Raw genomic sequence first — 27223 nt, 5'->3', positions numbered from 1 at the left:
TCTGAAATAATTAATCATATCAAATGCCCGACATAGTTCTAAAAATATTATATTAGAATGGCGCGTTTGTGTTTGTAGCACGGACCATAAAAAGGGACGGACAGTATTTTGTAGCGTTAGGTTGTGAGGGAGAAGCATATTTTGATTCTGGTTACAAAAGAGCAGGCCCCCTCTGTGCTTTGGCATCCAACAGCGAATTTAGTTTTTCTTTTAAAATGCTATTTCTCATGCCTCATAGCTCATTGCACACATGACTACACAATGAAACCTGCCGCTTATTGTAAAATAATTGCAGAATTCAATTATTAGTGAATAACCTACAAACCCAAACGTTCCAAAGGTTTAGTCTTATATTTGTAGATAATAAAATGTTTCCTTCTTGCACCTTTGAAAAGGTTTTTTAAAAATCTGACATTGTGAAGGAGGCATATCTGCCATATGTGTCATAAATAAAAACTAAACCCTACAGTGGGACCAAAATATTGATATTGTAAGTGTTTTACAAATCGCCACTTTTTGAAAATGTTTTTGTCAAGTCAGACTGGTGAGACAACCTGTTAGATCACGAAGTATAAAATATTATTTTAAAAGGACTGATTAATGTTGACTGTAACCCATCTGGCAAAAAAAGGGTTATATTTACTTCCATCTAGTGGTAATATTGAGAACAACATTATGTTAGAGATTTTAAATTTTTACCAAAGTAAATCAGAATAGTTCAGGAAAAGTTTAATTTCTATATTCAAATATTTTGTCAAGACCATGAGATTGTAATCAGAAAGCACTGTCAATAATTATATGTTGATCAAATCACGTTTTTCAACTTAAATGTATTTATTTCAACATTTGGTTCACTCATTTGTAACATAATATTGAAAAGTGTTGAAAACGGGATTTAATTGAGATGGTTTTGCTTTTATTCTCACGGGATTGTTTTTTGAGGGTTTGATGGAATTTTAGTGGAAAAGAATGAGTCTCTTTCATGACCCGTCAGGAAAAGTGACTGAAGGACCATGAAAAATAGATTTTATCCATTGAATAGCTATGTGTGTTGAAACTTCCTCAGAATTACACTATCTGTGATCTACTTGTGCAATCAGCCTTTGCAGGACATTAAGTCTCCCATTTCCTTACCTGCATTTTTAAGTAGTGCGATAATAATTGGATCCAAAGTTATGAGCGTTTAAATTTTTAAAAGATACTTTAATGAAAAATTCTGTTTTCATTCTTTAGAATTTAAAAACTTACAAATATGCTCCGGGCCACCAACAGGAGGATTATTAAAATTAATAACGACAGATCCGTATTTAAGTTCTGATTCCAGTTTGAGGCAGCCCAGAAACGTGCGTCTGTAATCTCTCTCTCCTTTTTAATGACACTTAACAACGCGCCTCCACACAGACGGGAGCGAATCTCTGCACAAGTGTGGTCCCAGAGTTCCCAGTACTTCCATGAACGATGGATGCGCGCTCCCGATCCTCAGGTGAATGAGAAGCGGAGGAGCGGGACACGCTTCGCTGTGCGTCGCACTCAACCAGGAACAATTAGAAGAAAATGAGCTGCGCTACGTCGCTTGGGGCGCCCGTTTTTGTGACAACATATCTGCTCTTCGTGATGGGATGCGTTGCACAGAAAGTAAGTTGACAATTATCAGTTGTGTTCCCAGGCTTTGACCTCGGCGCCGCGCAGGGACACGCTCACTTGCCCGGAGAGAAATGGGACCCGGACTCCGTTAGGAAAACCTCCAATTTAACGTTTGTTTGCGTCTCTACAAATCTTCCGACCCTTTCACCCTCGATGGAAGTTATATTCAGATAGTTTACGCACAGGTGGAGCCTTCGGCGTTCATTAGAAGCACCATCGGCTTTTATATTAGCTTAATTTGTGGTTTGTTTCTGCTGTGAACAGTTGAGGTCCAGCAAAATCCAGTTAGCCGGAAGCGCTCTTTCCAAACTTTGTGCACGTTGTGTTTGATAATAAACAATTTGAATACCTTGCGCTGCTTGTTAAAGTTCAGCAGGAACGTCTTTGCAGTGCATAAAGAGCTGTTTAAAACAGTGGATTCTTCAGCGTTGAACAGTATAATTAATCCAAGCGCCTCGCCCAGCTCTGCACAAACTTATGAGTCAGTCATCCTATTATTTCAAATTGAAATAGCAATTCGTAATCTTTTTTTTTTAAAGTTTCAAATATTTACACAAAAAGGGTGAACTACTGGAAAGACTGAAGTGAGTTTCCATCCACCTTTTCAGCTCCTCCCAGACTCCTCAGAACTAAACTAATCAAAACGTTCTACCGCATCATAACTGGTATTTTTCAAAGGGACTTTAAAAAAAAAAGAAAGAAATGTAATTGTATTTCACAAAGTTGGGGAGAATGGCACGCACAATCCAAACGTCTGAAATGAGAACCACATTGAGTGCATGTAAACCTCATGCCATGACCAGCACTTTTCATAATCACTGAACTCCCAAGCCCCGAGCTCTGACGGAGGATTGGGAGCGTAAAACTTAGTCTCCCTCATTCGAGGTTGGACCTTTTGCGTGTGGATCTCTGAGCCAATGATCACAGCACCTGTCTCTGATCGATTGTGCTTTCAGACCCTGGCCTGATAAATAAGTAGCGGCTGGTGCCTGAACATGGACAGTTTGTCCCCGACGCATCGAGTTTCCACTTGTTGAGGTCCCCTGATCAACAATAGCAGCTCAGGAGTTCAGTCTTTTGAACTGGACAAAAAGAGCCCCGTACTATATCGAATTGTCGGATTCCTCAGCTTTCCTTGCTGCGTGCATAGTGCTCACTATGTTTGTGATTATCTGCCTGAGGAAGCATAGTAAATGACGTCTTTGTGCTCTGTGCTGCTTTTGTATTAAGTCGATTTTTAGAACAGCATAAACAGGCCTGCATGGGATGACATCCAAATCTGTCAGTCTACAGCTGAGCTTCGTGCACAAGAGTGGAGAGAGTTTTTGTCTGGTTTTTGCAGCTGCTCTTCATTTTCCTGAGGGTTTTATATGCAGCAATGGCAGCAAAAGAGGAGGCGGTCATCTGTAATTGCGTTGAGTTGTAATGTAGCAGCAAACTGGGATTCACTTATTCCCCTGGTGAATTATGCGACATCGGATACACGCCGTCTGTCAACATAAACAGTGCTGCCGTGGGACTTTCAGGAAGGTTGGCATAAATAGTCCAGGAGCCAAGCTAGATTAATCAGCAGAGGGTTGAATGGGGGGAGAGAGAGTGTGAGCTATCCTGTTGCAGATGCATGGCTGTGGGCTGGACTCCACTGGACAACAAGCAACATATTCAAAGGCGTTGCTCCAATGGGGAGGAGGATTGATGTTTTCTAACTGTAGGAGGTCCAAACATAAAGAAGTAGCTAGTTGATTAAACAATCCAGTGTGTTCTCACCTGTAGAGATGTTGGTGTGTGGGAGTGGGACATGTGACTGGCTGCAGGTGAGGTCTCAGTAAACTCCCGCCAGTACAGGGCTCCACAATTCAGTCGCAGCAGCTTCTCTTTAAAAAAAAAAGAAGCATGAAACAAAAAGGAATAAGTACAAGATGACCGCCCTCATCATGCCAAGCATCCCATTCTACAGGGAGCGTCCTGTGGTGGCTCTGAAAATTAATGTTGATTAAACGTGCAACCAGGAAGAGAAAGAGGCCTTTCATAATTCATTCATGATGCACAGGGTGGTGGAAATGTGCTGAGGCAGCTCCACTGGCGACCCGAGAACTGCCTGAGCTTAATCAGGCTGCCACACCGGTTGTTTGTAAACTCACCCCGGCCTGAACCGGAGCCACTGACACGAGCCCACCAGGAGAGCCACTGACATCACGGGGCAGATATGTGATAAATCCTCGGCTCAAGTATCAGCGCTTTTTCACAGCTGCTCAGGATGACCTCAAGCGGCTTCTCTCCCATCTGTGTTTAGTGGAGGGAGCTGGAAAAATACAGGGAACTGGCGTGTTGCTCAAACCTGAAAGAAGCTACTGACCAAATCCTGAAACAGCCAAACTAATGCGTGTTAAAGACACATTTCCAGACTGATTACAAGTTCCATCCCATTCTTAATTCGGCATCTTCAGCACAGCACATCTCGGGCGCGCTGCGGCTGCTAAAGCGCTAGCCTGTGAAGCAGTGTCACTTTTCTCCTCCACTAAACAGGCCCGGTGAAGATTCCTGCCCCCTTTTGAGGGGCCCGCCTGCTTGTTTATGAGCCAGGTCCAGGGCTGTTTTTGCACGAGAGGCAGGGTGTGAGTATGGGTACGAGCGTGTTAGCAGAAGCCAGCTCATGTTGCAGAGTTCTCACAGAGGTGGAAACAAACCAATCCCAAACCAAACTAAAAGTTACAATATTGATGGTACTTGTTTTTGATTTAGTTCAACGTGCAATATGGCGATAAGGTATAGAAAATCTAAAATACATAACGAAGTGCAAATGAAGCATAGAATGAATGTAGATCTGCTGGTGTCCAGGAAGCCCCGTCCCTGGCACAACTGGGGCGCGATGACCAGTCTGCTCTTATGTAAACGTTCAGCCTGCCTTGTACTTATTGTCATCACTTCATTAAAATATTATCTGCCCACCCTGTTTGTGGAGTCGCCCGCCGGAATGGCAGCTCGGCCCATTGTTCCGGCATGAGAAAAGCCATCCTTGAATAATTAGCGGCCTGCCAGCGGAGCGGCCTGTGATGTAACAGAACTGAGATGTTTGGCATTATAAGAATGTCCCATTTCCATTCGACACTGTGGCACTTTGGGGCCCTTTCATGTGTAGTCTAGCATGCACATCCCTCCCTGCTGGGGACCTCCTGGCCGCCCCGTCCTGGTGGGAGAGATGACATCCGTGACACAGTTTTTGTGATCAAATGCAGGGTTGCATATTTCTAATGAAATGTGTCTTAAAAAGGGCAGTTAAATGCCACAAGAAGAAAAGGGACCAGTCCCTGGTTGCCCCTCATTGCGCAACCTCCCTGCAGACGCCGTGAACCCTAAATTGGCTTCGCCCCGAACCCCAGCAGGGAAAGGTGTTTGGCTCATTCAAATGTCATCTATGTAAGTCTTTGCCGTAGCCCCATTAATTTCCTGCAGACAGCAAGTAGCAGTGTGTCAAGCTGTAATGCAAATGTCAGCCAAAATAAGAAAAATGTGATGCCCTCACTGCATCACAGAAAGGGTCATTCCCTTCTCTCACGGTTCCGTTATGGAGCCCACGCCGCCATGCTTGCTCTCCATGACATTTCATGTGTCGCTAATCTGCTATGACCCGGCTATGGGGCCTGTCGGCTTTATCAGCCGTGGCAAGGAGCTTCGGTTTGAATCCGGTGGCCCCAGGGCCTTTCTTAGTCGTGATTGAAAGTTATGATTCGTGGAGGCACCATAGTTTAGCTTTCCTTCTTGAATGCTTAAAAAAAAAAGATCCCTGCTTTCACCTGTGGGTGTTGGTTTGTTACCCATTCAGCTTGGGGGTCCGCCAGTCTGGGTCATTCCCACAGTCCAGAGTGAAGCCAAATAAAAAGCTCATAAATGAGAGCCCCCCTACAAAGGTCTGGTCCTCAGCTCCGTGGCCAGCCACACATCTGCCTCTGCTTATGTTCCCAGGTCCACCTTACATCCCCACACACCTGGCAAGAATTACGAGCAGCGTGATTCAAGAAATACCATCCCGAGGGGTACCCAGGCCGGCTTTGATAAACAGGCAGAACAGCAGGGTTGAATAGTTCAGGTTCAAACTGGTTTATGTCTGTGAGTAATCGGACCAGTCAAGTGTTTTATTTGCTGATAGATCCCATGATTATTGGTGCCTTGGATGGTAAGTGGCCATTAGCTAAACACGGGGGTCGTTTCAGAAGGGAACATTATAGCTACTCAACACTTTTCCATATAATGCTTAAATTGGAATTAAAAAGCCTCAAATTTTAGTCTGCGGTAATTCGTGTTAATAGCCACTTGGAGGAGGGTGCTGGTCCACCAGGGTCGTTTTAAACATGACTAACGTCACGTGTTTTCACAGGTTTACTTTGACTGCGGCGCGAAGGTAGACGTGGTGGACGTGCAAGGCCTGATTCTGTCACCTGGCTTCCCCTACAACTACTCCTCAGGGACCCACTGTGTTTGGCAGTTCTTCGTTCCTGTTGACTACCAGCTCATTTTGGAAATGTTTGACTTTGACGTGTTTGAAAGCCACAACGCCGCCGCGCAGTACGCTTCTACCTTCAACTCGGAGGAGGAGGAGGAGTTGGATGAAGAGGCGACTTTCCCTCCTGGAAGCTTCCTGACGGATAAAACTTTAGTAGGTGGTAACCTGTTGCGTCTTAACGGAGGCGATGCTGCAAAGACTCGGCAGTCCTCCCAGCGTGGTGAAGACAAGCAAATTGTGGTGCAGGAAGAGTCCTCGAAGATGGAGGTAGCCAAAGTCTCAAATTCTGCCAAGAGGTCCGCAGACGCCTCCTTCGGCCTGGATTCCCCACCTCCTTCCTCGCTTCTCGTCCTGCCTGGAGCGGCAGCACCAGAAGACAAAGCCCTCAACTCCGCTTCCTCCTTTCACCTCCGAGAACTGAGCCCCAGTTCGTACCCGACTCTTCTTGAGGAGACCACCATTGCCTCGCCAGAGCCCACCGATACTCCAGCTGCGAGCCCCGAAACCCAGCACCCAGTGCTTGATGCCTGCCCCCATGATGTCCTCTACATCTCAGACCTCATCACCTTCTCCTCCAGGTTCTGCGGCTCCAACCGGCCTCCAAGCAGCCAGCTGGTTTTCGGCTCCAGCCAGGAGATGGTGGAGGTCATCATGGAGCTGATCACCACCACCCACTGGGGCCGTGGCTTCGCTCTTCTCTTCCACTACCACAACTTGACAGAACCGGGGGGGAGCCGCCATGTTTCCGCTCCAACAGCCGGCAAAGTAGACTCTTTACTGGCTGCTGTGAGCGGAGCCGCCTTCTTCGCCATGGTGCTCACGAGTGCCCTCTGCATCATTTTCAGGTAACGGGTGTAAATAAGAGCGTGTATAAATCTACCAAAATAAAATCCCAACTTTTTAAACTTTCTTTCACAGAGAGTTAACAGAGGAGCCTTCACAGAAAACAAATCAGTTGTCAAATCAACCAAAGCTAACCAACTCACTCTTAAATCAAATCTACATCTAAATCTGAATTATACCCTAATCTCTATGTGTTCAGCAGGAAGTTGAATATTCCCATTCGACATTCATGTTCAGACGCGTCCCACAAGCAGGATGGGATGGCTCATCGACAGAAGCCTGTCATTATCGATGGAGAATACAGGCAAAACCAAAAACAATCCCTTCAGCTGCGTTTCACTTCGTTGCCTAAAGTTTTAGGGGAACCTCGGATTTTCAGGTCTGGACAGAACTCCTCGACGAACCTCCTGAGAAAATTCACAAGTCTTTGAGTCCTCTCATGCGTGAAAACGGGCCGATCTGACTGTAAATAAGTGCCTGCTTGCGCATACTCACTCACAACCGTGTTATGTTGACTCAACCTGGAAACCCGGCCCCTGATGTGGTGACCTTGGAAGATTAGTCTGGTTTGGCTGCAGCCGCGCGGTCTCCTTGATGTGGAGCATTCTTACCGGCGATAGCAGCTCATTCAAGGTGCAGCACCTGGCATCGATTCCAGCCGGCAAAAACCCCGGAGGCTGGTTGAAAGTGAATGGGTGGAGGGAAGGGAAGGGCCACAGGGCACAATAGGAGAGCTAAAACCCAATACCAATTTGGTTCTGATGGCATTGTCAGTTAATCAAAAGGCCAAGGCGTTTCATCGCCGTGCCAGGGGACAAGCGCAGGCTAGACCGTTGCATTTGTAGATTTGTAATACTGTCTGTGCTGGCGGTCTGACTGTTTTAGAGAGCGGTCAGTGCGGTGCCGGCCTTGGTATTTAACTTGCTGTGAGACAAAAAAAACCCTCAGTTTAATGCGATTTGTGTTCATTTCAGATGCAGCTCAGCGTCTCCGCAATAACTCCGCAGGTCCTCGCCATTAATGACGGGGAAATCGGAAACACGTGTTGAGTAAAATGGAGGCGTAATTAGCAAGAACAACACGAGTCATTCGGTAGCCAGGAAATGCGCTGCCCTGAAATGTCAAGCGGCAGGAGCGGCTTCAGTAGCTGTTCCCTATTATTTTAAACGGCTTCACAGAAATCGATGTAAATAACAAGACTGGCCAGCTAAGCAAGGCCACGCTCACTTATAGTAGCAGTCAGATTAACTCCTGAGGTTTCCCTTCATCGGGAAGCAGCCAAAGGTTGATGAGTCACAGCAGGGGGTGCCCTTGCTTGACCACTGGCGGGTAATGAACTCATTCAACTGTGAGAGTAATTTTTAATAAGAGGCTCCTGGCTCCAGTATTCCTGCATGCTTCACTGGCTCATGTGTGCTGAGGAACGGGACAGACGTGACTTTAATTCACTGTTTCACCATGTTGTTAAAGGAAACTAATATTTCCTAACCAGCGGCGTGTCTGCGGAGAGAGACGGCAGTGAAAATGTGAAAGAGGTGCAACTATTTGAACCTTTAGAGCCCTGGAATGTGTCAATGCCAGATGGTGGCGCATCTCACGCCATCATCCATCACCACAATGGAGTAGCTACTGGAGCGGGGTGGGAGAGTAGCTGTGGGTAAATTGGAGCAATTAGAAATTGAGTTAGCTGGTTGCTATGAAAAACACTGACACTTGTGAGTTATGAAGTAAACACAGAGGGTTTAATCTGTGTTTAATCTGCATTTTTTTCCCAGACCCAAACTGTGCCCCAAAAGAGCGAGCTCCTGTTCTTCCAGCAACTCCGAGGTACGGCCATGACCCGGCTCTTCGTTTCTTCTCCTCCCCACACGTTAGCATTGTAAAGAGATTCATTTCAATCAAATATGTGGCTCAATCACGTCCATTTCTGCGATGCTGTCCTCAGATTTGAGTGTTAGCTCCATTAAAATATCTCTGCCGCATCCCTGCTGATCACTGCTGCCTGTTGGAGGCTTTGGATCACATTCAATCTCTAACCTGATCACTAGTTTTGCTCCACTTTGCTACGGCTGTGCTCGGCTTTACCTGCAGAGGACCACCTGTGGAGAACTTGTTTGCACTGCTTGGACCTCGATGAAGTCCCGATTACTGTTTTCCATCTCCTGTAGGTTCCAGAGGGGGTTCAGAACACCGGGGCGGAGGTCAGCGAGCTGCAGCTGATGGCTGAGAACCAGATAAACATGGAGGCGACCACAGAAGCGGCCGGAGACAGCCCGCCGCAGACAGGTTGTACCGGAGCCGCAGCCAGAGAAACCTGCACTTCAGCAGTCCTGCAAACTTTACTCATCTTGGTGTCTAATTTTCAGCGCCGCAGCTGGATAAATAACCCACATTCTTAACTTTTAATTATGTTTATGCCGCATGTTAATTGTTTTTTGGCCACGATCTGATTAACCGTTCCACTGTGTGCTGATAGTTCCCACGCTGTGTCTCTAGTGCAGCTACCTGGAAAGACAAATTTTTTGTTCCTTCAGAAACTGGTAGTAGGTTGAATCCCTATTGTGTTACAAAGATGGGGTATTGTGTTACAAACCGCGCGTGGAACCCTCTGGGTGCGTCTGCAGACCTTTACAATGAAGAATTTCAAAAAAAGCATTCGTTCTGGAGCAGCTCCGGCTTGATCCCGCAACAGTCCGAAGGCTCTTCTCTCAGTGGGTCTAAACCCAGGCTCAGAGATTTCTGGGTTGTGGCATTTAACCCACAAAGGAGTCTGGAGGTAGTTTGAAGGACACGGTGGTACGGTCCACCTCTGCATGAGCTCCTTTCACGGTGTAAGACCTTTATACCGAACCACAGCTCAGGAACAGGAGTTTAGACTAGCCTGCTCTGCACTCTGCCTAATTTAACCGTTTTAAATGAAAAGCATGCCTTTGACTGCTTACATTCCTACAAGCCAATATTGAATCAAACTGGAATTTTGTTTTAAACTTTTATATTTGAATCTGCACATGATTCCTGTTGTCTGAGGCTGAAAATGCTGCGTAACCGATTCGTGTAAAAGCTGAACTCTGGCTCAACTGCTCGGCATCGCTGTTCTCAATAAATTGTGCCGATATTGTTTGATTTTTGGTTTGTTTTTCTGTTTCGATAGTAACCGCTGACAATTCCGAGAATGCAGAGGTAGACCTTTCCTGCAGCGGGCTGACCGAACTCGACCTCGGTGCAGATGAGGTCTTCATTGTATCGTCAGCTCCTTGCTCAAGCAGACTGCCCGTCTCTCCTCATACAGTAAGGCCCAGTTTCTGTCCTTTCACCTCCATTTTGTCATGTTCACATTTTCTTTTAAAGCAAAATATTCAAACAAGCTAGAAGCCCATTCACTGCAAAATAGGATTCTACATCAAATTTAATGCGGGAATTCTTTATTCAGAGAGGAAGCACCACAGCTGCGCTGATTGCCAGACTTCTGAAATGGTGTCATGATGAGTCTCTTCCAGTTGCTGATATGATAAACTGAAAAGGAAGCAACATGCACATCTTTTTAATGGTGAAATAAATGGCAGATGTTGGCATTAAAACAAATCGCGTGCAAGATCATAGCCTGTAGTGTGGCATCTGTCTGCAAATGAGCGTCTTTGCCTGACACACCAGACCCAGACAAAGGAAATGCTAAACACTCCTAAAAACTTTAAAAATGATGAATGAGTAAAGAATCGTTCACATCCCAGATTAATGCCTGACACCCATGACTAGGATTGAAGCAAAAAAGAGGTACACACGCACTGCAGGGCAATCAGATCCCATTTTAAATGACCTCTGTGTTTATTTATCCATGCATTTATGTACATGTTCCCACCACGTTGAGCATAAACACATCAGAGAAGGCTCATCACTTACGCAACACAAGGGACCCACCAACAATGCCTTCATCAGCAAAGAATTAACAGCAAAGAAATGTTATCACCAACAACTTTGTGTTCCTGAAAGTGACATTACCGTGTAAAACGCAACTGTCTGTTTAATGCCAGGGGAGTCTCTCGGTGGGTGATCTCGTTTTGGGGAAATTATCTCTGAACCAGTGAACATTAGAGGTGACGGGGCATTCAGCGCTGTGCACAGAGCCAGAGTTTCCAATAACACCATTATTGGTGTACAATCTAAAATTATGCAAACTCTCGGGACATAAATGTGAGGTGAGGATAATTAAAAAAGGTGGGAGGAGCGTTGAGGCTGTGGCACAGTTTGACCAGGCATTTTGCTCTCTTTTTGTATAAAAGTTGGCATTAAACAGCCCTGGCAGCTTTTTGAAGGACTGGCAAGCTTTTCTGCAGCCCGGGCTAATGGAGTATTATCTACGGAGCCAGATTCCCAGATCCAATCGTGTGTGTGTGTGTGTGTGTGTGTTTGTGTGTGTGAGATGCAAGCCTTGGCGCACAGTGTGTGGTCTGCCTGTGTGTGTCCTCAACGCAGAGATCCGTGTAAATAAGTTACCATAAATGCCGCGGCCGTTAAAAGTAGCAATTCAGAAAGACAATAATAATCTTTGAAGGCGATTGTTATTATGTTATAATTCCGAGCAAATCTTTTTTCCAGTACCCCGTTAGGGTTCAACCCTACTTTTGGGTTCACGCCGCGTTGGGTAGGTTTATTTTCCGTGGCGCGTTTCAAATCTTAAAGTTGCCATTGTGTTTTCAGGGGGCCTTAGTGACCTAAGCCACATTTGATAAACCCCCCCCCCCTCCCCGGCTAATTCTTGTCTAGACAAATCTAGCTGCAAGTGACTCTGTAAAGGATTATCTGGACTCGTTCTGTCTGTTTAGGCAACCCCTAAAACCTCCCCCTCCCATGATCAACGGCAGCTGACCGATCAGGAAGGATAATGTGGCCTTTGCACATCTAACCTGTAAATCACAATTAGCCTCATCTGGTTACGCAAGCGAAAATGACCCGCGAGACGTTTCGGCATCGTTAAGAGTTCCTCTACTGCAGTCTCTCCGCACTCCAAGCATGAGGTCCAGACATCATAATTAAAGTAAAATCCTTCCAAATGCCCACGCTGGTCCTTTGACAGCTTTAATATTCTTAATAAATAATGATTCAGATTGGTATGTGAACCACACGCGCTTAGCTGGCTGCCTGTGTGACTGAGCGGGCCAGGCTAATCAGCACAGTTCCTTCTGGGTAATCCAGTCGTGCACAACAGTTTGCACGAAGAAACGGGAGCAGCTGCTGTTTTTCGGATGTTTTCGCACCAGCGGCGCTGATTGTATTGTTGCGCAGGTGTCGGAACTTGGGTGTCTTGGCGGGCGTGCACATCCCGCCAGAGTTAATCTGTTTCCTTTGACTTTGACGACAGCGCTGAGGTCACGCGTGTGCTGCTATTGCTCGCTAGCAAAGACGCGTACGTGATGCGGCTGCACGCTGGCTGCCCAGTGCAGGTCAGTGACCATTGGAGCTGCAGTCGAGTGCTTGAGCATAAAGCCTCCTTTGATATGTGAGCTATTTATGTCGTGGCCATCTTCCTGCTGGATTAGTTCAGGGCCACCCTTGACCTTTAACCTCTGCACGTCTGGGGAAAGTTTGACATTTGTATTTAAACGGTGAAGAAAGTTGTTGTTTATGCAATCCGACCAATCAAACTCCCGAAAAGTTTAAAGCACGGCGTTACCTTTTAGTTCTTTATCCGTCTCTCAGCAGCGAGACCGGTTTCTGCGGCACAGCGACACCGGGCCCAGCCCGGCGGGTGATTGGCCATCGCCCGACCCCTCCACCTCGCCCAGTGGCTCCAGGACGGGCAAGGACGGCGCCTGCGCCAGGCCGAGGGCGTGGAGCGTGCGCACCTTCCAGGACTTCCTCCCTCCTCTGCCGCAGCTGCATAAGAAGTGGTGCAGCTGGAACTCCACCAGTCCTTTCACCAAGCTGGTGGACAGCGTCAGTACTCGCGTTCGGTGTTTGCCTAGAGACGTAACATCAGAATTCCACATGAAGTCAGACCCGTTTGGTTGAATCTGTCGTTGAAGTCCGTGTCCACGCTTTCAGGCTCCGTCCAGTCTGGTTGGCGAGGGCAGAGAGGGCAGGAAGATCTTCTCCGACGCCCACCTGGAGGCCAACGCCGACCGCAGCACCATCTCCGACTCCTCCATCAGCAACGCTTCTTACCCCCTGACGCAGTCGGCGCAGAGGCAGCGGCGCCTCAACTCCATCAGCAACCTGCGGCGCTCCCGCTTCACCGGGCCCTGCTTCGGCCTGCTCTCTGGGGCAGCAGACCCGGTGAAGACCCCCGGCGTTACTCACGCCGAGAGCTCCTCGCCGGAGCCCGGGCCTGCCTCCCCTCCCTCCGCCCAGTGTCAGGCGGAGAGCGGCCAAGCCGGAAAGAGGCGCGAGTTTCCGGGCGAGGGCGATCACGTCAGCGTCCCGGTGTTCGCCATCTCCGAGGAGGAGGACCGGCAGCCCCTGGTCCCCTCCGAGCACTTGGGTCGGATCGCGGCCTCGGCCGTGCTGAACGGATCGGTCAGGGGCGCGTACGAGGGGAAGAAGCCCGCCGCCGGAAACAACAGCCTCCACCCCTCCAACCAGAGGGCTCGGCCCGAGTGGAGACCGTGGGGGAGCCAGGCGTCGGGGGGCGTCGTTCTGCTCTCCCCGACCGAGTCCATCGTGGCGGGCGACGGCGAGCCGTCCCTCAGACGGGCCACAGTGCTGTGCAGTGTGACCAATCGGATGTAGCCGGTGATGACACAGGTGAAAGGAGCAGAGACTCTTGGGAAGGGGGGGGGGGACGCTCTGTGAAATATGTATTTGTAAAATCAGTGATTCCTACATATCCTGCAGCCTCCTGCTGGCAACTGTTTGTGCTCAGTCTTTTTCTATTTTTTATAAAATTGTACGCGGACGACGACAGGATTCCTGCTGCCTCCTCTGCCCGGGCACTGGCTGCTTCCACGCTAAAAAAAAAGAAAAAGGGGGGACTCACTTCTCTGCCACGACTCCATAATCCCAGCTAATCTGATGATTCACTGTCTGATTTCTATAGCCGACTGTGGATTTTTGCTTTCCAGTTCTAATTCCTCCCGCGGTTACTTCGGAACACGTATGTCAGCGCCGACAGTTGCGTATTAACCTCCAGCAGAGCGCAAACGAAGATTTGCTACAGCATGTCCTCCGGACGCACATGCTGGATTATAAAAGGGAAAACAATCAAGTAAAAGCACGTAGAATACTAATATACACATATGTACGAGAAGAGATCGAGTGACCACGGCTGTACGAGTTAATTCATGTATAGTTTTAAATAAAGACTTGTTCACGTTCGTCTCCTTGATGTGATGGCGACATTCAATAATAAAAACAAATTGTGCAGATGACTTATTAAGGCTTTTAATTTAGGATGAAACAAGCATGGCTGTTCAAAATGCATTAAGAAAAAAAACAACTACTAAAAACTGAACACAGTTAAAGATGAAGCCAGGGTTGAACAGCAACACTCCAGTCTTTAACTGTTATGTGCCTACGCGCTACTCCATCATTTCTAGCCCGTCCTCTATCTAATTTGTTCAAATAGTGCATCAGTGATATATTCCATTCCTCCTCAGAGCGCTGCTCTCCCAGCTTTAAACTAATAAAAATGTGAGTGATGCCTCCCGTATCGCTGGGAGCTGTGATGAGGTAGAGCGAAACCTGCCTCTGATACTGCTGAGCAGCCCGGCCCAGACTTTTGCTCAGCGAGTAAATATTTGCCTTCGTATACAACATACCTCACCCCGGGGAGAATGCAAAGCACCATTCCAAAGCCCCTTTAATACCAATTCCTGATTGGAGCGGCTCGAGACTGTTGTTGGCTTAGAGTGCTGAGATCTCCGGTAGGGAATAATTAAATTTCAGCCACTCTGTGTGGGCGTGTGGGGAGGAACTGAGCCGCTGTGGAATGCCAGTGTGGACCCACCGTGACTGTAGGTGTGCTTTATAATTAAAAATCTAACAAAGCAACAAACACAGCTACATAAACTCATTAACATGGAGTTACAAAAACAATGCCAATATCAAAATGTTGCATTTCCAGTTCCACCGCGGCTCTAATGGGTCTCGTTTAACATGCCAAGTATCAAGAATATACTTTAAAAGAGGCATTTTTAATTAATTTTTCTTCTACTACAACCCTAATGTGAGTATACACATCTAACTCTGGAATTAGCCACTACAGTAGCTGCTCTTTAAGGTCTAATTTTATATCTTGAAGAAATCTGTTACACTTTTAGAGGACAAATTAAGTGCAAATTTCCATATAGTCAAACACATCTAGCAAACATTTTTACTACGCAAACTTCTACATTTAAGTGAAGGAACAAAACAACTGAGGAGGTCGTTCTGCATCAGATTATAGGGCAAAACAAATACCAGTTGATCCCTCAATCTTCATTTTTATTACTCTCATAAAGGTGATCCTACCAAAGTAGTTCAAACTTCATATTTGAAGGCTGTCTGTTTGCAGGCTGTATCCACAAAAGATGCTGATTGTTTTAACAGACATCAATACTGAGCGTGCATGTTTGCATAAGGGATTTACTGTCACTTGGGTGATGATAGTCATAAACAAGAGGTCAGACTCAAGGTGACTGCTAAGCGGCAGCTTTAAAATGGAGACAAAGAGCTTTTCCAACAACAAACAGTGTTATAAAAGGTGGAATTTGAAAACAATAGCCAAAATTTGAAGCAAAAACGCATGTTAGCGCTAAATAATCACACTGCTGTCATGTGTTTACCTTTGGTTGGAGTAATAAACAAACGTTAACTCAATTAGCCATGGAGCTACAGCTAGCTCTCTTACTGGTGCTTCATCTATAGGAGAATGCTATTCTGGTTCCTACGTTTTATGTTAGTTCCTTTAAATTATGGCCATATGTGACAAACTGCACCATTAAGCAAATGTCAATAAAAGGAAAACAGCAGCTTTGTGTACCTGAGGAAAACTACAGAATCCAACTGAGATTTAAAAATATCTGAAACTTAAGAAAGGTGACTTCTGTCCAAAAAACCAGTTCTCTGATCTACTGCAGCGTTGTAGCTGACACAGGCTGTAGTCTAGCTTCTAAATCTATGCAGCAAACGTGCGCTTTCTCACCTTGTAGCCCTTACTCTACGGCTCTGAGAAAATGTCCCTTCTACACCACTTTAATCACCTTGGAGATGATTATCCAGAGCAAAGCACACAACAGAGGCCCCTGTGCCCTCTGACAGCATTACTCCACATTGATCTGCCTCCCAATCCTATCCACACATCACATGGGATTATAAATCTACTCCAGTAAACATGAGGGGCTTTGACATGACTTTTTTACCCTTGACTGGGAATACAGTAAAACCTTGAAAAAACAATATACTTGGAAGCTTGACAGTACTGCAACTGCTTTCATTATTTTGTAGGAAGCCCTGAATTCTATCTTTGCACACAATAGAAAAATAAGGAATCAAAGAGAAGTAAATAAACATCAGACGTTTTTAAGATGCGCATAAGAAGGCTGAACTTGACAGACATGAACTGCAATATGCTCTCTTAGTGTCATTGCCCCTTTTGCTATTATTCTGAGGAAACAGGCTGGATGACAAGTCAACGAGCATTTTTAAACAACAAATAACTTATTTTAAAAGTTGAAGGTTGTTAACCTGGTAGACCTGCTGACAGAAGCACATGCCATTGACCAGAGTGGTTGGTTAGTGCTATCACAGGTCTTTAGAACGCAGCTTTAACCTTTAATATGGGATTTTTGTGCATAGTAATATTGTCTTTGAAGACCACGATCATCATTATAAATGAACAGTGATTGTAATGTCTGCATTAAAGTATTGCATAAAAAGAACATATTTAGCAACGACGGATCAAAGTTGAACTAGACTGAACTCGCTGAACCCTCAGTCGTCGACATGTGACACGTTGGCAAAAAACAAACAAACCACTGCGCTCCTTCAGCTCTTGAAACGTGTCTGCTCACAGATGTGGTTGAACTTCCTGAAAGGAAAAAGAAAGAAATATTAAGCCAATGCAAGCGCCGAGTCGAAGCATCTCTCGTCCCCTCGACGCAGCAGTCAGTGCAAGAGCTCCGCCTAGTGGTGACCAGGGTGCACAACACCACCCAAAATAAGAACTGGCTGATAAACACAGATGGAACTTACATGGCGTGATGTGCCTTCACTTGTGTGCGACAGTTGCGGCCCCAGTAACAGTCGGGACGAGCCGTTACGGCAGCTTTAGAAAGAAACAACAACAACCTCAGTTATTACACAAGTCCGCATTTAACGCTGCGCAAGTGAAAGAAAAAAGAACAAACAGCCCCATTAATGTCTGGGCTTGAGTAGCTGTAGGAAAACACATCTATTCTGTCTGACCTGGCAGTTCGGATGAAGGGATGTCCTGTCTGTATTTGTAAGCAAGGTCCCTCAAAGCTCGCAGGCCGCAGTCTGAGCACATGATGGTACTTCCAGAGATGCGACAGTCTGACAGAGACAGATTTATTAGATTTATTTAAAGGTAGAACAGCAGAGACACAGTTCTTCCACTTGTGCTGCATGTGGATCATCCAGATGACGAGCAGGTTTACCTGCAGGATATTTTCCCTGCTCGACGTTCTGCAGAGCTTCTTGGCGTAGATCTTTCCATGACTTCCCTCTGGAGGACAGATAGTTCTGGCGGAAGAACAAAAACATACAAAATATATGACGGTGCCATTTTGCATCATGAACGGCAACAGCTGCTTGGTGTCCAGAGAGTCACTTTTACCTGAAGCACGTCTGACTCGTAGGCGTTGCTGTTTAGCGCACCGTCCAGGCACTTGTCTGTCAAATTGAGCTCTAAAACGAGGCAAAAAAGGGCCACAACAAACGTCAACATCACCGTTACTCAAAGTAAAGCCCTAAAACTTGACAAACATTGAACACCATGTGTCAGAGGATTTGATTTTCAAAAGCCTGGACACAGTAAGAAAACACAAATAACCCAGAATGTTAACGTGAGCAAGTGCAACCAAACTGCACTTGTGTTGGAAGACAGTCCACTCCCCAGGAAGGAGCAGCCCCCCCCCCCTCCCGAGGCGGTTTTGCTGAAACAGACACTTACCACTGAATGGAGCCAGGCAGCCTTGACAGCCAATCCTCTGGCAACCCCAGTACATATGACAGAAGGATCGCTGGCACAGCACACCTGCCAGAACACAGCACATCCTGCACCTCAGGTGTGTAATGGTGTTTACACAATAATCTCTCCGCACATGAATAATAAAACTGCACTCGCAGGCGCCGCTGAATTTGGAACGGCGCGGCGCCCAAACAAATGGCTTAAATTAAAAACCAAATAACAAAAAAACCTGAATTCCAGCAGAACTATTTGCGCTGTTAACGGCTTCGGGAACCACTCACATTGCTGGGCGACCTGCTGGCTGCCGAGCTCGGCCCGTCTGTCTGGCATCGGCTGGAGGCAGCAGGTGCAGATGAGGTGGATGCCCCGAGGGGGGCAGCGATACTCTTGGGGAGCTGCGCCCAGGGATGGAGCAAAAAGGCATATTTGAAGAGTCAATATGGAGAGAGATTTGATCACGGTGCGACTTGAGGTGCAGATATTCGCCATCACCTGAGGGCCCGTCAGAGGAGGTTGAGGGCTGCTCCCCTGCGGCTTTAGCACACCCCTCTGTCGCTGCTGGTTTGGGGGGAGGAGGCACAGGAGCTGGAGCTGGCAGACCAGGAAACCAGTAGTTGGATCCCGTAGCAAAGAGCAGCTGGCTGACATCTGCCTTGTAGCCAGGACACTGTCTGCACATAATTGGCTGACTGAGGACAAAAAGGAGAAACGAAAGAACGTTTCGGAAAACGTGTCGTGAACATGTAGTGAACGCCCCAAAACGGAGGCTGTACCTCATGTCTGAGGAGTCGCTGTCGTTGTCTGAGAATTCAAGCAGGTAATCTGAGCTGCCCTCCTCATCAGAGAAGGAGCGCTCCACTTTCGGCTGCAACATGTCCTGAGTAATCTTGTTGCGGCTGTCCATGCTCTTCAGGTCCTCCTCGCTGCGACACTTCTCTGCGACACACAAAAACCAGAGGATCCGATTGTTTTTGCTGCAGAAAGGTCTTTCTTCTTGTGAGTTTAAAGGTCAGAACGCTGAATGAGTGAGCCGACCTGGGTGCTGAATGAGGTAGGCCTCCACCAGGTTGTTCAGGATGTGGTTCTTCCGAATCCTCTCCACAGGGCAGCGGCAGGTGGGGCAGAGAGGAGAACGCTCCATCCAGCCCGAGTAGCAGGCGGCGCAGAAGACGTGCATGCAAGGCTGCAAGCTGAAGCAGAACCACTTTCATTTGACCTCTCAGGGCAGCAACGTCTCTAAAAACCGCTTAACAACATAAAGGTGCCAAACCTGACGCAGTCGTACAGGAGGTCCTGACAAATCACACAGGTCAAGCTCTCCTCCATCTTGTCCGTCTTTGGTCTATCCACCGGTGCTTTAGTCACATTATTCACACCGGTCTTAACTGGACCGACTTCTTCCGTAGTGGACATGTGTGGCAAGTCTGGACAATAATCATATATCATTAAACGTCAAGTGCATGTAAACGTGTTGGTCTCATTAATATTGGAGCTCTCTGTGTCTCTAGCATGTATATGCTTCAATTGGAGTTAAACTGAAGAACACAAGTGCACATGCTCCATAACCTTGGACTGGCGCATGACCTCGGAGCATCTCAGAATCACCATGACCACGAGAGACAGCCACCGCGCATCTTATCTGTACAATAGGTAACGCGTACATTGTTGCTCAAAATTCCCGGTCTGCCACGTAGAAGCAGAGGTCGTATAAATCTGCTGAAAAGACTTGATGTCGCCGCCACCTAGTGTTGAGGAGGGAGGCTGCTCAATTTCCTCCTTTGCATGTAAACTGGACCAAACCAAAAGGCCCAAATTCAGATTTGGAGCCTAGCTAAAAGCAAACTGTGCACGTAAATGCCATGAGTGTAACAGGGAGTACACGCTTTGGATTATTTCTCACGATTTCTCACCACCATCAGTTTTTCTCCTCTTGTTTTCCGGCTCCATGTCATCTTTTTCCTGCACCGGTGCAGCATCACTAACTGGACCTGAACAGAGTGAAAACAAACATGTCATGGAACACTTTAAATAATAAATTCAATATACCCTTTTGGGTCTAGTTAGGTGGAGCGAGGACCGATTTAATCATTCAACGGTCTAGTTAACCTTCATAATGCTGTCAAACTATTTCCCAAGAGAGAAACAAAAGCTACCGGGAGCGCCGGGGTCGTGGACAGTCTGGATCCCGATGCAAAAGCAGGAACTTGAGGTGGAGGGCTGTGGGTCGTCCTGGCTGAGATCAGACGGCGCCTTTGTTAGCATCACGGGCTCCACAGAGAGAAGCATCTCTGATGGCGAGACAGAAGCCAGGCAGCAGTCTGACCTCTGCGTGTCTTCTGTTCAGAGAGGCCACAACATGAGCGAGGAGGCATGAAAGCAGCGACAGAGAGGATCAACTGCCTGCTCACCATAACTGTCCTGGGACAGAGGCTGCTCCGTTCTGATCGAATGGTATACATAGGCGATGTCTGGGGGGAGATAACACCGTCATCCTTTTTTTCCCAAAAAAATATATATATAAATTCAGTTTCTAGTTTATTAGCAACTCACTTTGTTCTGGCTCACTTTTCCTGTATACAAAATAGATGACATCACCGTTCTGCAACATGTGCGTTTGCTTCTTCACCAGTTTGGACATGTTGATCACTGTGCCGTTAGTGCTGAAACAAAGAAATATTAAAGATATTCCATGTGATTCAACATACAGAACGCCAACGCTCAGTTCAAATGCACGCCGCCTGTGTTTGTTCGACACAATCGATTTAGGAACAGCTCGGGGAATATCTTTGACGTTGATCGCGAAAGCAAAATGGAAGAGATACAATAAATAATCTATAATAAATCCATTAATGATGAGGTACCTCATGTCTTCAAGCCACACCAGGCCTGAACTTGCATCCTGCACAATCTTGCAGTGTTCTCCTGACACCAGTTTGTTGGCTGGAAAAGACAAATAACATCCTGCAAGAAGAACGATAAAACACCACCATGAAAACACATGAACACTCATCTTGAAAGAGACCTATCTCACTATAACTGTGTCAACGTATGCATTTATGGTAATATCTCTTCTTAGCTCTGTAGAGCCCCTGAAAACACAACTGTCACCTCTGTATGTCTGTCTAAACCCTGTCCAGACAGAGCATTACCAATTAAAAACAAGAGTCTCCTTTCAAAACGAAGACCCCAAATGGTCTCCCCAACAAAGTCGCCACAGCAGGGAAATATAAGCTGAGCCTTTTCTTAAGCAAAAAGCCATACAGAAAAAAATCCACTTAATATTCTGCACACACATTCTCAATGGAGGGCTTTTGTTATCGTCACAAGAGGCTGTCTAAGTTTGGCGCACCAAAGAAGCCTTTGTCTTTTCAAGGGGGAGGTTTTTTAAAAGCACCAAACACTGACGGCGAGGTGGTTGATGCTGGAGGCCGGATGAAGTGTTCTTCATGAAACAAAAATGAGTTAAATCTAATTAAATCTCATCCTTGGTGCCTCACGTAGGAGCGTAAACTCACCTAGTTTTCTGCCAACTGTACATTCTCTGTTGAAAAGCAGGATCGTTTCACTGGAATCCACTTTCACAAGCTTCCCCCATGGCCGCTCTTTTCTAAAACCCTCCATCTCCTGTTTTAAAAGGGAGAAAGAGGAATGGACATTTACAAAGTGAAAGCTGCTTTGACGTGACGGGGGTTTCTGAAAGAGAATTACTTTCGAACCGAAAGGAAAAGTTTAATTCATTTTGAGTGGGAAAACTAAAAGCAAAAGAGTGAAATGACAAGTTAAAATGAGTAACTGGAACTTTTTATCGTTGGGTAACATTAATCATCATTAAAAACCCCACGAACATGATTTTTTTTTTTTAATTAATTGCTGGTCCATTTTACCGTTTCTATGATCAGGAGTGTTTTTGAAAGTAAAATGTGCCCCCGACAACCACTGAAAAAGCGAATCACTTTTAGAAAAAGATGATGAAGACAATGTCATTAAAGTTAACACAATTAATCATGTTTACTGAACAACCAGACGATGGAAAGCGGCTAACAAAACTTAGCTTTTCTGAGCATACCGATCTTGGGGCTTTATTAAAAAAAGAAAAAGGTAGGGTTTTTCAAACTCACGTAAACCTCATGTCAACTAAATTGGAAATTTATGTTATTTAAATGCAAACCACTTGATAGCGGGCTTTCTGTCTGGGTTCCTCAGCTTTGAGTCACAGACGCTTAACTTAGCTTCATAATAAGACACGCTAACAGAGAAGCTAACGCTAGTAGCCAAACACAACGTGTATTTTCACTCCTCAGCGCGCAACAACAGCGACAATCAGCCGCGGCCTCACATCTGTCAGGAAGGAGAAAAGTTGATTTTACCCTCAAAGGCTCGGTTTGTCGTCCCAGAAGCTGGCTGTGAGGGAACTTCTTGTCCTCATGTTTGAGCTAAGCTGCACTTCCTGCCCTGTCGGCTGACATTAGTTTACCGTCATCAGCTGATGGAGGAGTGGGCTTGTCCCACAGGGGGCGCTGTTCCGCAGAAAATGAGCCCGATGGCATATTCCTCCTAAAGATGGCTGGTTAAGGTGCTTCATGGAGCTGTAAAGAAAGATTAGAAGGAACTTCACACCCCGTTTCCCGATCTGGATAACTGAACGTGGGAATTTGTGTGATTTTATTTCCTTTTAATATCTAAAACAATGATTGCAGGAACGCCGGCTGGCTTCAAATTAATAATGAAACATTGCATCTTAAGCTTTAAACGATGCACAATGTGGTTTGGTATTAATTTTTTCAGAAATCTAACCAGTCAAACACAACAAACTGAATCATGCTTTTCATTATATGTTCATGAGTCCAGATATTACAATGATACAGAATATCCATCCAGACAGACAGCTCTGCCCTCCTTTTACTATACTTTGGACCTCACTATACTTGTTTAAATAAAGTCTTTTTATCAGCCCATATTTAGATGTACAGCATAGGAATATTTTCCCAGAGGAAGGTAGAACAAAGTAACAGGAGTTCTGTTTACCGTCCTTTGTTTTAATATTTTTTTTATCCTTGAAGCAATATTTTAACTAAGCCTTTTAGTCAGTTTGTTTTATTTTTGAACATGTGAGAGGTTGGGCGGCACCATATTAAGTGAAAATATGCAAAGAACAGAACTCATTATTTACAGTGATATAATTAAAAACAAATATTTCTCCCGCTCCTCCAGTTTATCTTTGCAGATGGCTGAAGTCCCTTGTTTAGTTATCTGGCAAGTATTAGGATTCATTAGCACCATACTCTGGATGTCTTTGTTGCTGTTGAGACAATGAATTAATGCCTTCTGCAGCAAAAAATAAATAAAAAAGCTGTTAAACCGTGCAACTGTGCATAGATTATCTGCTCAGCAATAAATAACAGGCAGTCAGCAAATAGCTGGGGCTGCGCTAAAGAGTCAGAGTGAATATATGTAGGAATCGGGCACGCGTGGATGTTATTAAATGACTGCTAATGACTGCTGGGTGTGTTAAAAAGCAAGTATTCATCAAAAAATGATGACTTTTCTGTCTGGAGTCAAAACGGCTGAAAAAGTCAATTACTGCAGCTTTAAACGGCTGTCAGGAGGTGATTGGAGCCACAGTAAAAAATATAAACCTTGTTCTGTTTCATATTAGCTGCATTCACTGCGCCCACATGTACAGTCAGTCCCCCAGGTTTTCAGTAATGGCTCATGCTGAAAATGAATTACACATGCGGCTGGTTTTGTGGGACCGCTGACAATTTTAATATAGGATTTTATCGTCCAATTATACGTGGGCTGATCTTTCTTGTTTAAGAAAGGCCAACATGTCTCTCTAATGGAAATTGCAAGCAAGTCCTTAATGCAGGACTAATCTCCACAAAACCCCCATCAATTCCCCGGCAGTGGATTATTAATGGGCAGCGTGGAGGCGGGTGAATACAGGGGCCTCTCCTTACTAATGCCTTCATCCCTCATTGTTAGATGTCTGGCAAGGAAAGAACACACAAACACGAGGTCCCTTCTTTAAGACTCACACCTACGAGCGTGCACAAACAAAGTTAGCAGAGAAATTGCTCAACGTTTTGCTAAAGCTTCGGTGCCGAGCGCCGGATCCTCTGCAGATCCCCGGGTAAGGTCACAGCAGCAAATTGAATGTGTCTCATTCAGCCCGACACCCATGCTGTCAATCAGCGGTTCCCTAATTGGATCAAAGATTACTTGTGGCAGCTGTATAAAACATCAAACGAGTAATTAAATGAAATAATGAGAAAATAAGCCTTAATGTTGCCAGGAGGGAATGAGGCGAAGTGTGGAACGTGATTCTGCTGTGCTCTCTGAAATTAGCGCTCTCCGGCTCGGGCTAATTGCTGGAGGATGTCCTCTTAACTGAGTGTGAAAAGCTGTGTCTAATTACAGCAACATTAATCAGGCATTAGCATGTTATCACAAGGTTAACTTATCAGGAGGGGCCCAGAAGCAGCTGGAGGTGCCATCTACCCACCATGCACTGGGCCAGCGAGGCCACAAGGGGTAGTGCTTGCTCTTCCTATGAAATGCTCCCCGGCACCCTCTTGAAAGGGAGCAGAAAGGAGAAGGCCACCATGTTGGATTGCTCTCCATGCTGCTGCTGAGGTTTTCAGAGGCCTTGGTGTGGAACCAGAACATCCAGAATCAATAACAGCTATTTCCTGCTCAGCGTGGGGCAGGAATTAGAACATTTACTGGCAGGAAATTCAGATTTTGAGGTCATGATTGTTAACATCTTTGTTTGCACAGACACAATGGGAGAAGGTTCTATCTCACACGAGGAAATATGCCGACTGACAGAAAGTGCAAAATCAATGTGGAGCAACTGTGTGCTCACCGGCGCGGTTGAGTCCAGGGTAATGAAAATTGACTGGATAGTGATTACATCTTAAATTACCTCACTCGTCAAATATGAACATAGACAAAACACAAACCGGCGCTGATTCTTGTTAACTAAAATGAGAAGCCCAGTTTGCTGCAGCCAGAACAAGCAGCACAAGTGATTTTATTCACCTTTTTAAAAAATGTATTATTATGCTCCCCCCCAAAACAAACAATAACCCAATATAGAATGAAAGCTGTGCTGCATCGAACAGACGAAAGGTGCGTGCTATTCTGGACTCATCTCATGCCAAAAGACCTGCATGTGTGCAGATTAAAGGTCATTCCTGGCAGCGGTTTGGTCCTGTGCCCTGACTTCATTACCAGCAGCTTCAGCGGAGTCTCATCGGGATTCCAGCAGAGCGGAGGAGACGTACCTCCAGCAGACCTGCCAAAGGCGCTCATTTGTCAGAGAGGCATGGAGATCACAGGCCGACAAATCTCCCATGTCTCCCAGACCGTCGAGCTTTTCGCCTGCGTATCAAAGACAAAAGAGCAGAGCCGGAGAGCGGAGCAGCCGTTCTATTTAGAGATGGTCCGCCGTTTAAACCCCCCGAGCACGCCCTTTGAAGACGCCTATTAGCCTGGGTGAGCGAGATTACAAGCAAATAAAATTACATTCATTACGATATTTGATTTCATAATACCCCCGGAATTATAATTACACTCACACGCGATTCATTTAAAAACCATTCGGCAGCAACAAAGAGTCAGAGATGGGAATGTGCAGGTTGTGCATCAAGCGAGTGAGTGCACATTATCAGGCCTGTTTCACCAGAAGTACCAACAATGGGAGAAGAATAGAGGCACTAATAGAACGTAATCAGGTGAGAGAGTGGGATTTAATGATATGAAACATGGGGATTTCTTTTCATCGTCGGGCCTTTTGGTGCAAAAACAGCAAAGCCTGGTGGCGGACAAAATGTCCTTTTGTGTCATAGTCCTCCTAGAGGCTCCTTCCGTGTGCATAAAGGGTTGTGAAGAAGGAGGAGACTCGTTTTCTTATCATTTAACACAATGTAACATCGCCCATCTAACCCGCGTGGCAACCTCGCCTGTCTGTCACGGCTGCGGTAAAGGCGTGCGCGGCGAATGCCGGCATATGGCTTCTGGCTTGAACCGACAAGCGGGAGCGACGAGACAAGAGACCTTCTTGGGCGGCACAGAAATGAGGTATGAGAAGAGCCAGCTTGATAGCAGTACTTGTTGTTCTGATGTGTTAAATAGCTGGCCTTCATCACCCCAATCAATCGCTGAGTGAGCCACTGTGTAGCCAAGGGTTGTGTGAGATAGCCAGATGGCTGGAGTCAATGGAGCTGTGCCTGGCCCCCTGTGTCACAAAGGGATGATCATGAATCTGGCTGCACATGCTGGAAAAAAAGAGAGAAGAAAAAAAATAAAAACCTGAAATATCGCACCGCAAGAGCGTTGCCCACGATAATAAACTCAAATAGACGTTTCAAAAATGTGATACCGATTAAGGCTCGGTGCTGAGCAGCAGCAGAATAATAACATTGTTGGCCATGGGTGGCTATCGTGCTCATTTTGGATTTGGCTTGCACAACTGGCTTGTCTAATGTGATAAGTCTAACTACATATCCCACTGTTTGTAATGATGTCTACCAAACACAGTGTGTTACTGAGAAAAAAGTGCACAACGACGAGAGCGTCAGAGGCTCAAACCACGCATTTTGAACATGCTCCAAAGCCTCCAGAGGCCTGCGTTGACTAAGCTGCAAAAAAATCCTCTCTGCAGGCCTCATTGAAAGGGGGAGAACAAGCCCCTTAAGCTGTGACATTAATGAACACGGCCAGATAAGATAGAGTTTGTTATCTGGGTGCATGGAACTCCTGCTCAGATAGGAGATAAAAGCCTTTCAAAGCATGTTTGCTGCCAGACAAATTTCCAAAGAAGCTTGAGAGGCAAGCAACGCCAGGCCTGGAATGCTGAGGAGCCCCGCAGAAGCCGCTCTCATGAGGAATATAATCGCAATGCCCTTTGGCTGCTGGCCCTTTCGCACCTCATGTCATGAGTAGGGGTCTTTGTGTGTCGGGCTTTGACTTGGTGATGACATAAAACACACTGAACTACATCAGCCACCTTCCAGTGTTGAAAAAAAAGCCATTGAAATCTTTCGCTTTCGTTACACAGGTTTAGCTAACACCATAGAGACTCTCCATAAATCAGAAATGCTTTAATC

General features: G+C 46.0%; 2 protein-coding genes and 1 long non-coding RNA gene across 4 annotated transcripts; 1 reads left to right on the top strand and 2 right to left on the bottom strand.

Moving 5' to 3' along the window:
* Positions 1-1371: 1371 nt before the first annotated feature.
* LOC105418009 (uncharacterized) lies at positions 1372-14306 on the top strand. The gene is made up of 7 exons (XM_011615403.2): positions 1372-1635; positions 6020-6990; positions 8764-8815; positions 9157-9274; positions 10140-10276; positions 12683-12919; positions 13028-14306. Exons 1-7 carry the CDS (start codon positions 1555-1557, stop codon positions 13709-13711), a joined length of 2280 nt encoding a protein of 759 aa, XP_011613705.2. The 5' UTR covers positions 1372-1554; the 3' UTR covers positions 13712-14306.
* LOC115247521 (uncharacterized) lies at positions 10397-12796 on the bottom strand. Its single transcript, XR_003886592.1, has 2 exons — positions 12657-12796; positions 10397-10501 (listed from the first exon to the last, which is right to left on the bottom strand). It is a non-coding gene; the product is annotated as an uncharacterized lncRNA (long non-coding RNA).
* A 34-nt stretch (positions 14307-14340) lies between the features above and the next one.
* Positions 14341-22611, bottom strand: chfr (checkpoint with forkhead and ring finger domains, E3 ubiquitin protein ligase). Of its 2 annotated transcripts, none has more exons than XM_011615401.2 (18): positions 22478-22611; positions 21626-21734; positions 20972-21071; positions 20661-20770; positions 20519-20578; positions 20264-20446; positions 20021-20098; positions 19381-19534; positions 19146-19300; positions 18884-19046; positions 18603-18799; positions 18392-18505; positions 18093-18176; positions 17757-17827; positions 17578-17662; positions 17366-17473; positions 17153-17225; positions 14341-16988 (listed from the first exon to the last, which is right to left on the bottom strand). In XM_011615401.2, exons 2-18 carry the CDS (start codon positions 21729-21731, stop codon positions 16946-16948), a joined length of 1884 nt encoding a protein of 627 aa, XP_011613703.1. In that variant the 5' UTR covers positions 21732-21734; positions 22478-22611; the 3' UTR covers positions 14341-16945. The 2 variants fall into 2 exon arrangements, with proteins under 2 accessions (XP_011613703.1, XP_011613704.1); XM_011615402.2 differs by having other exon boundaries at positions 20264-20443.
* Between the last annotated feature and the right edge of the window lie 4612 nt (positions 22612-27223).

Source organism: Takifugu rubripes, chromosome 21, assembly GCF_901000725.2.
Source record: "Takifugu rubripes chromosome 21, fTakRub1.2, whole genome shotgun sequence".
Lineage (NCBI taxonomy): Eukaryota > Metazoa > Chordata > Actinopteri > Tetraodontiformes > Tetraodontidae > Takifugu > Takifugu rubripes.
Note: the sequence above shows the minus strand (reverse complement) of the source record. Positions and strands in the feature narration are given on the sequence as shown.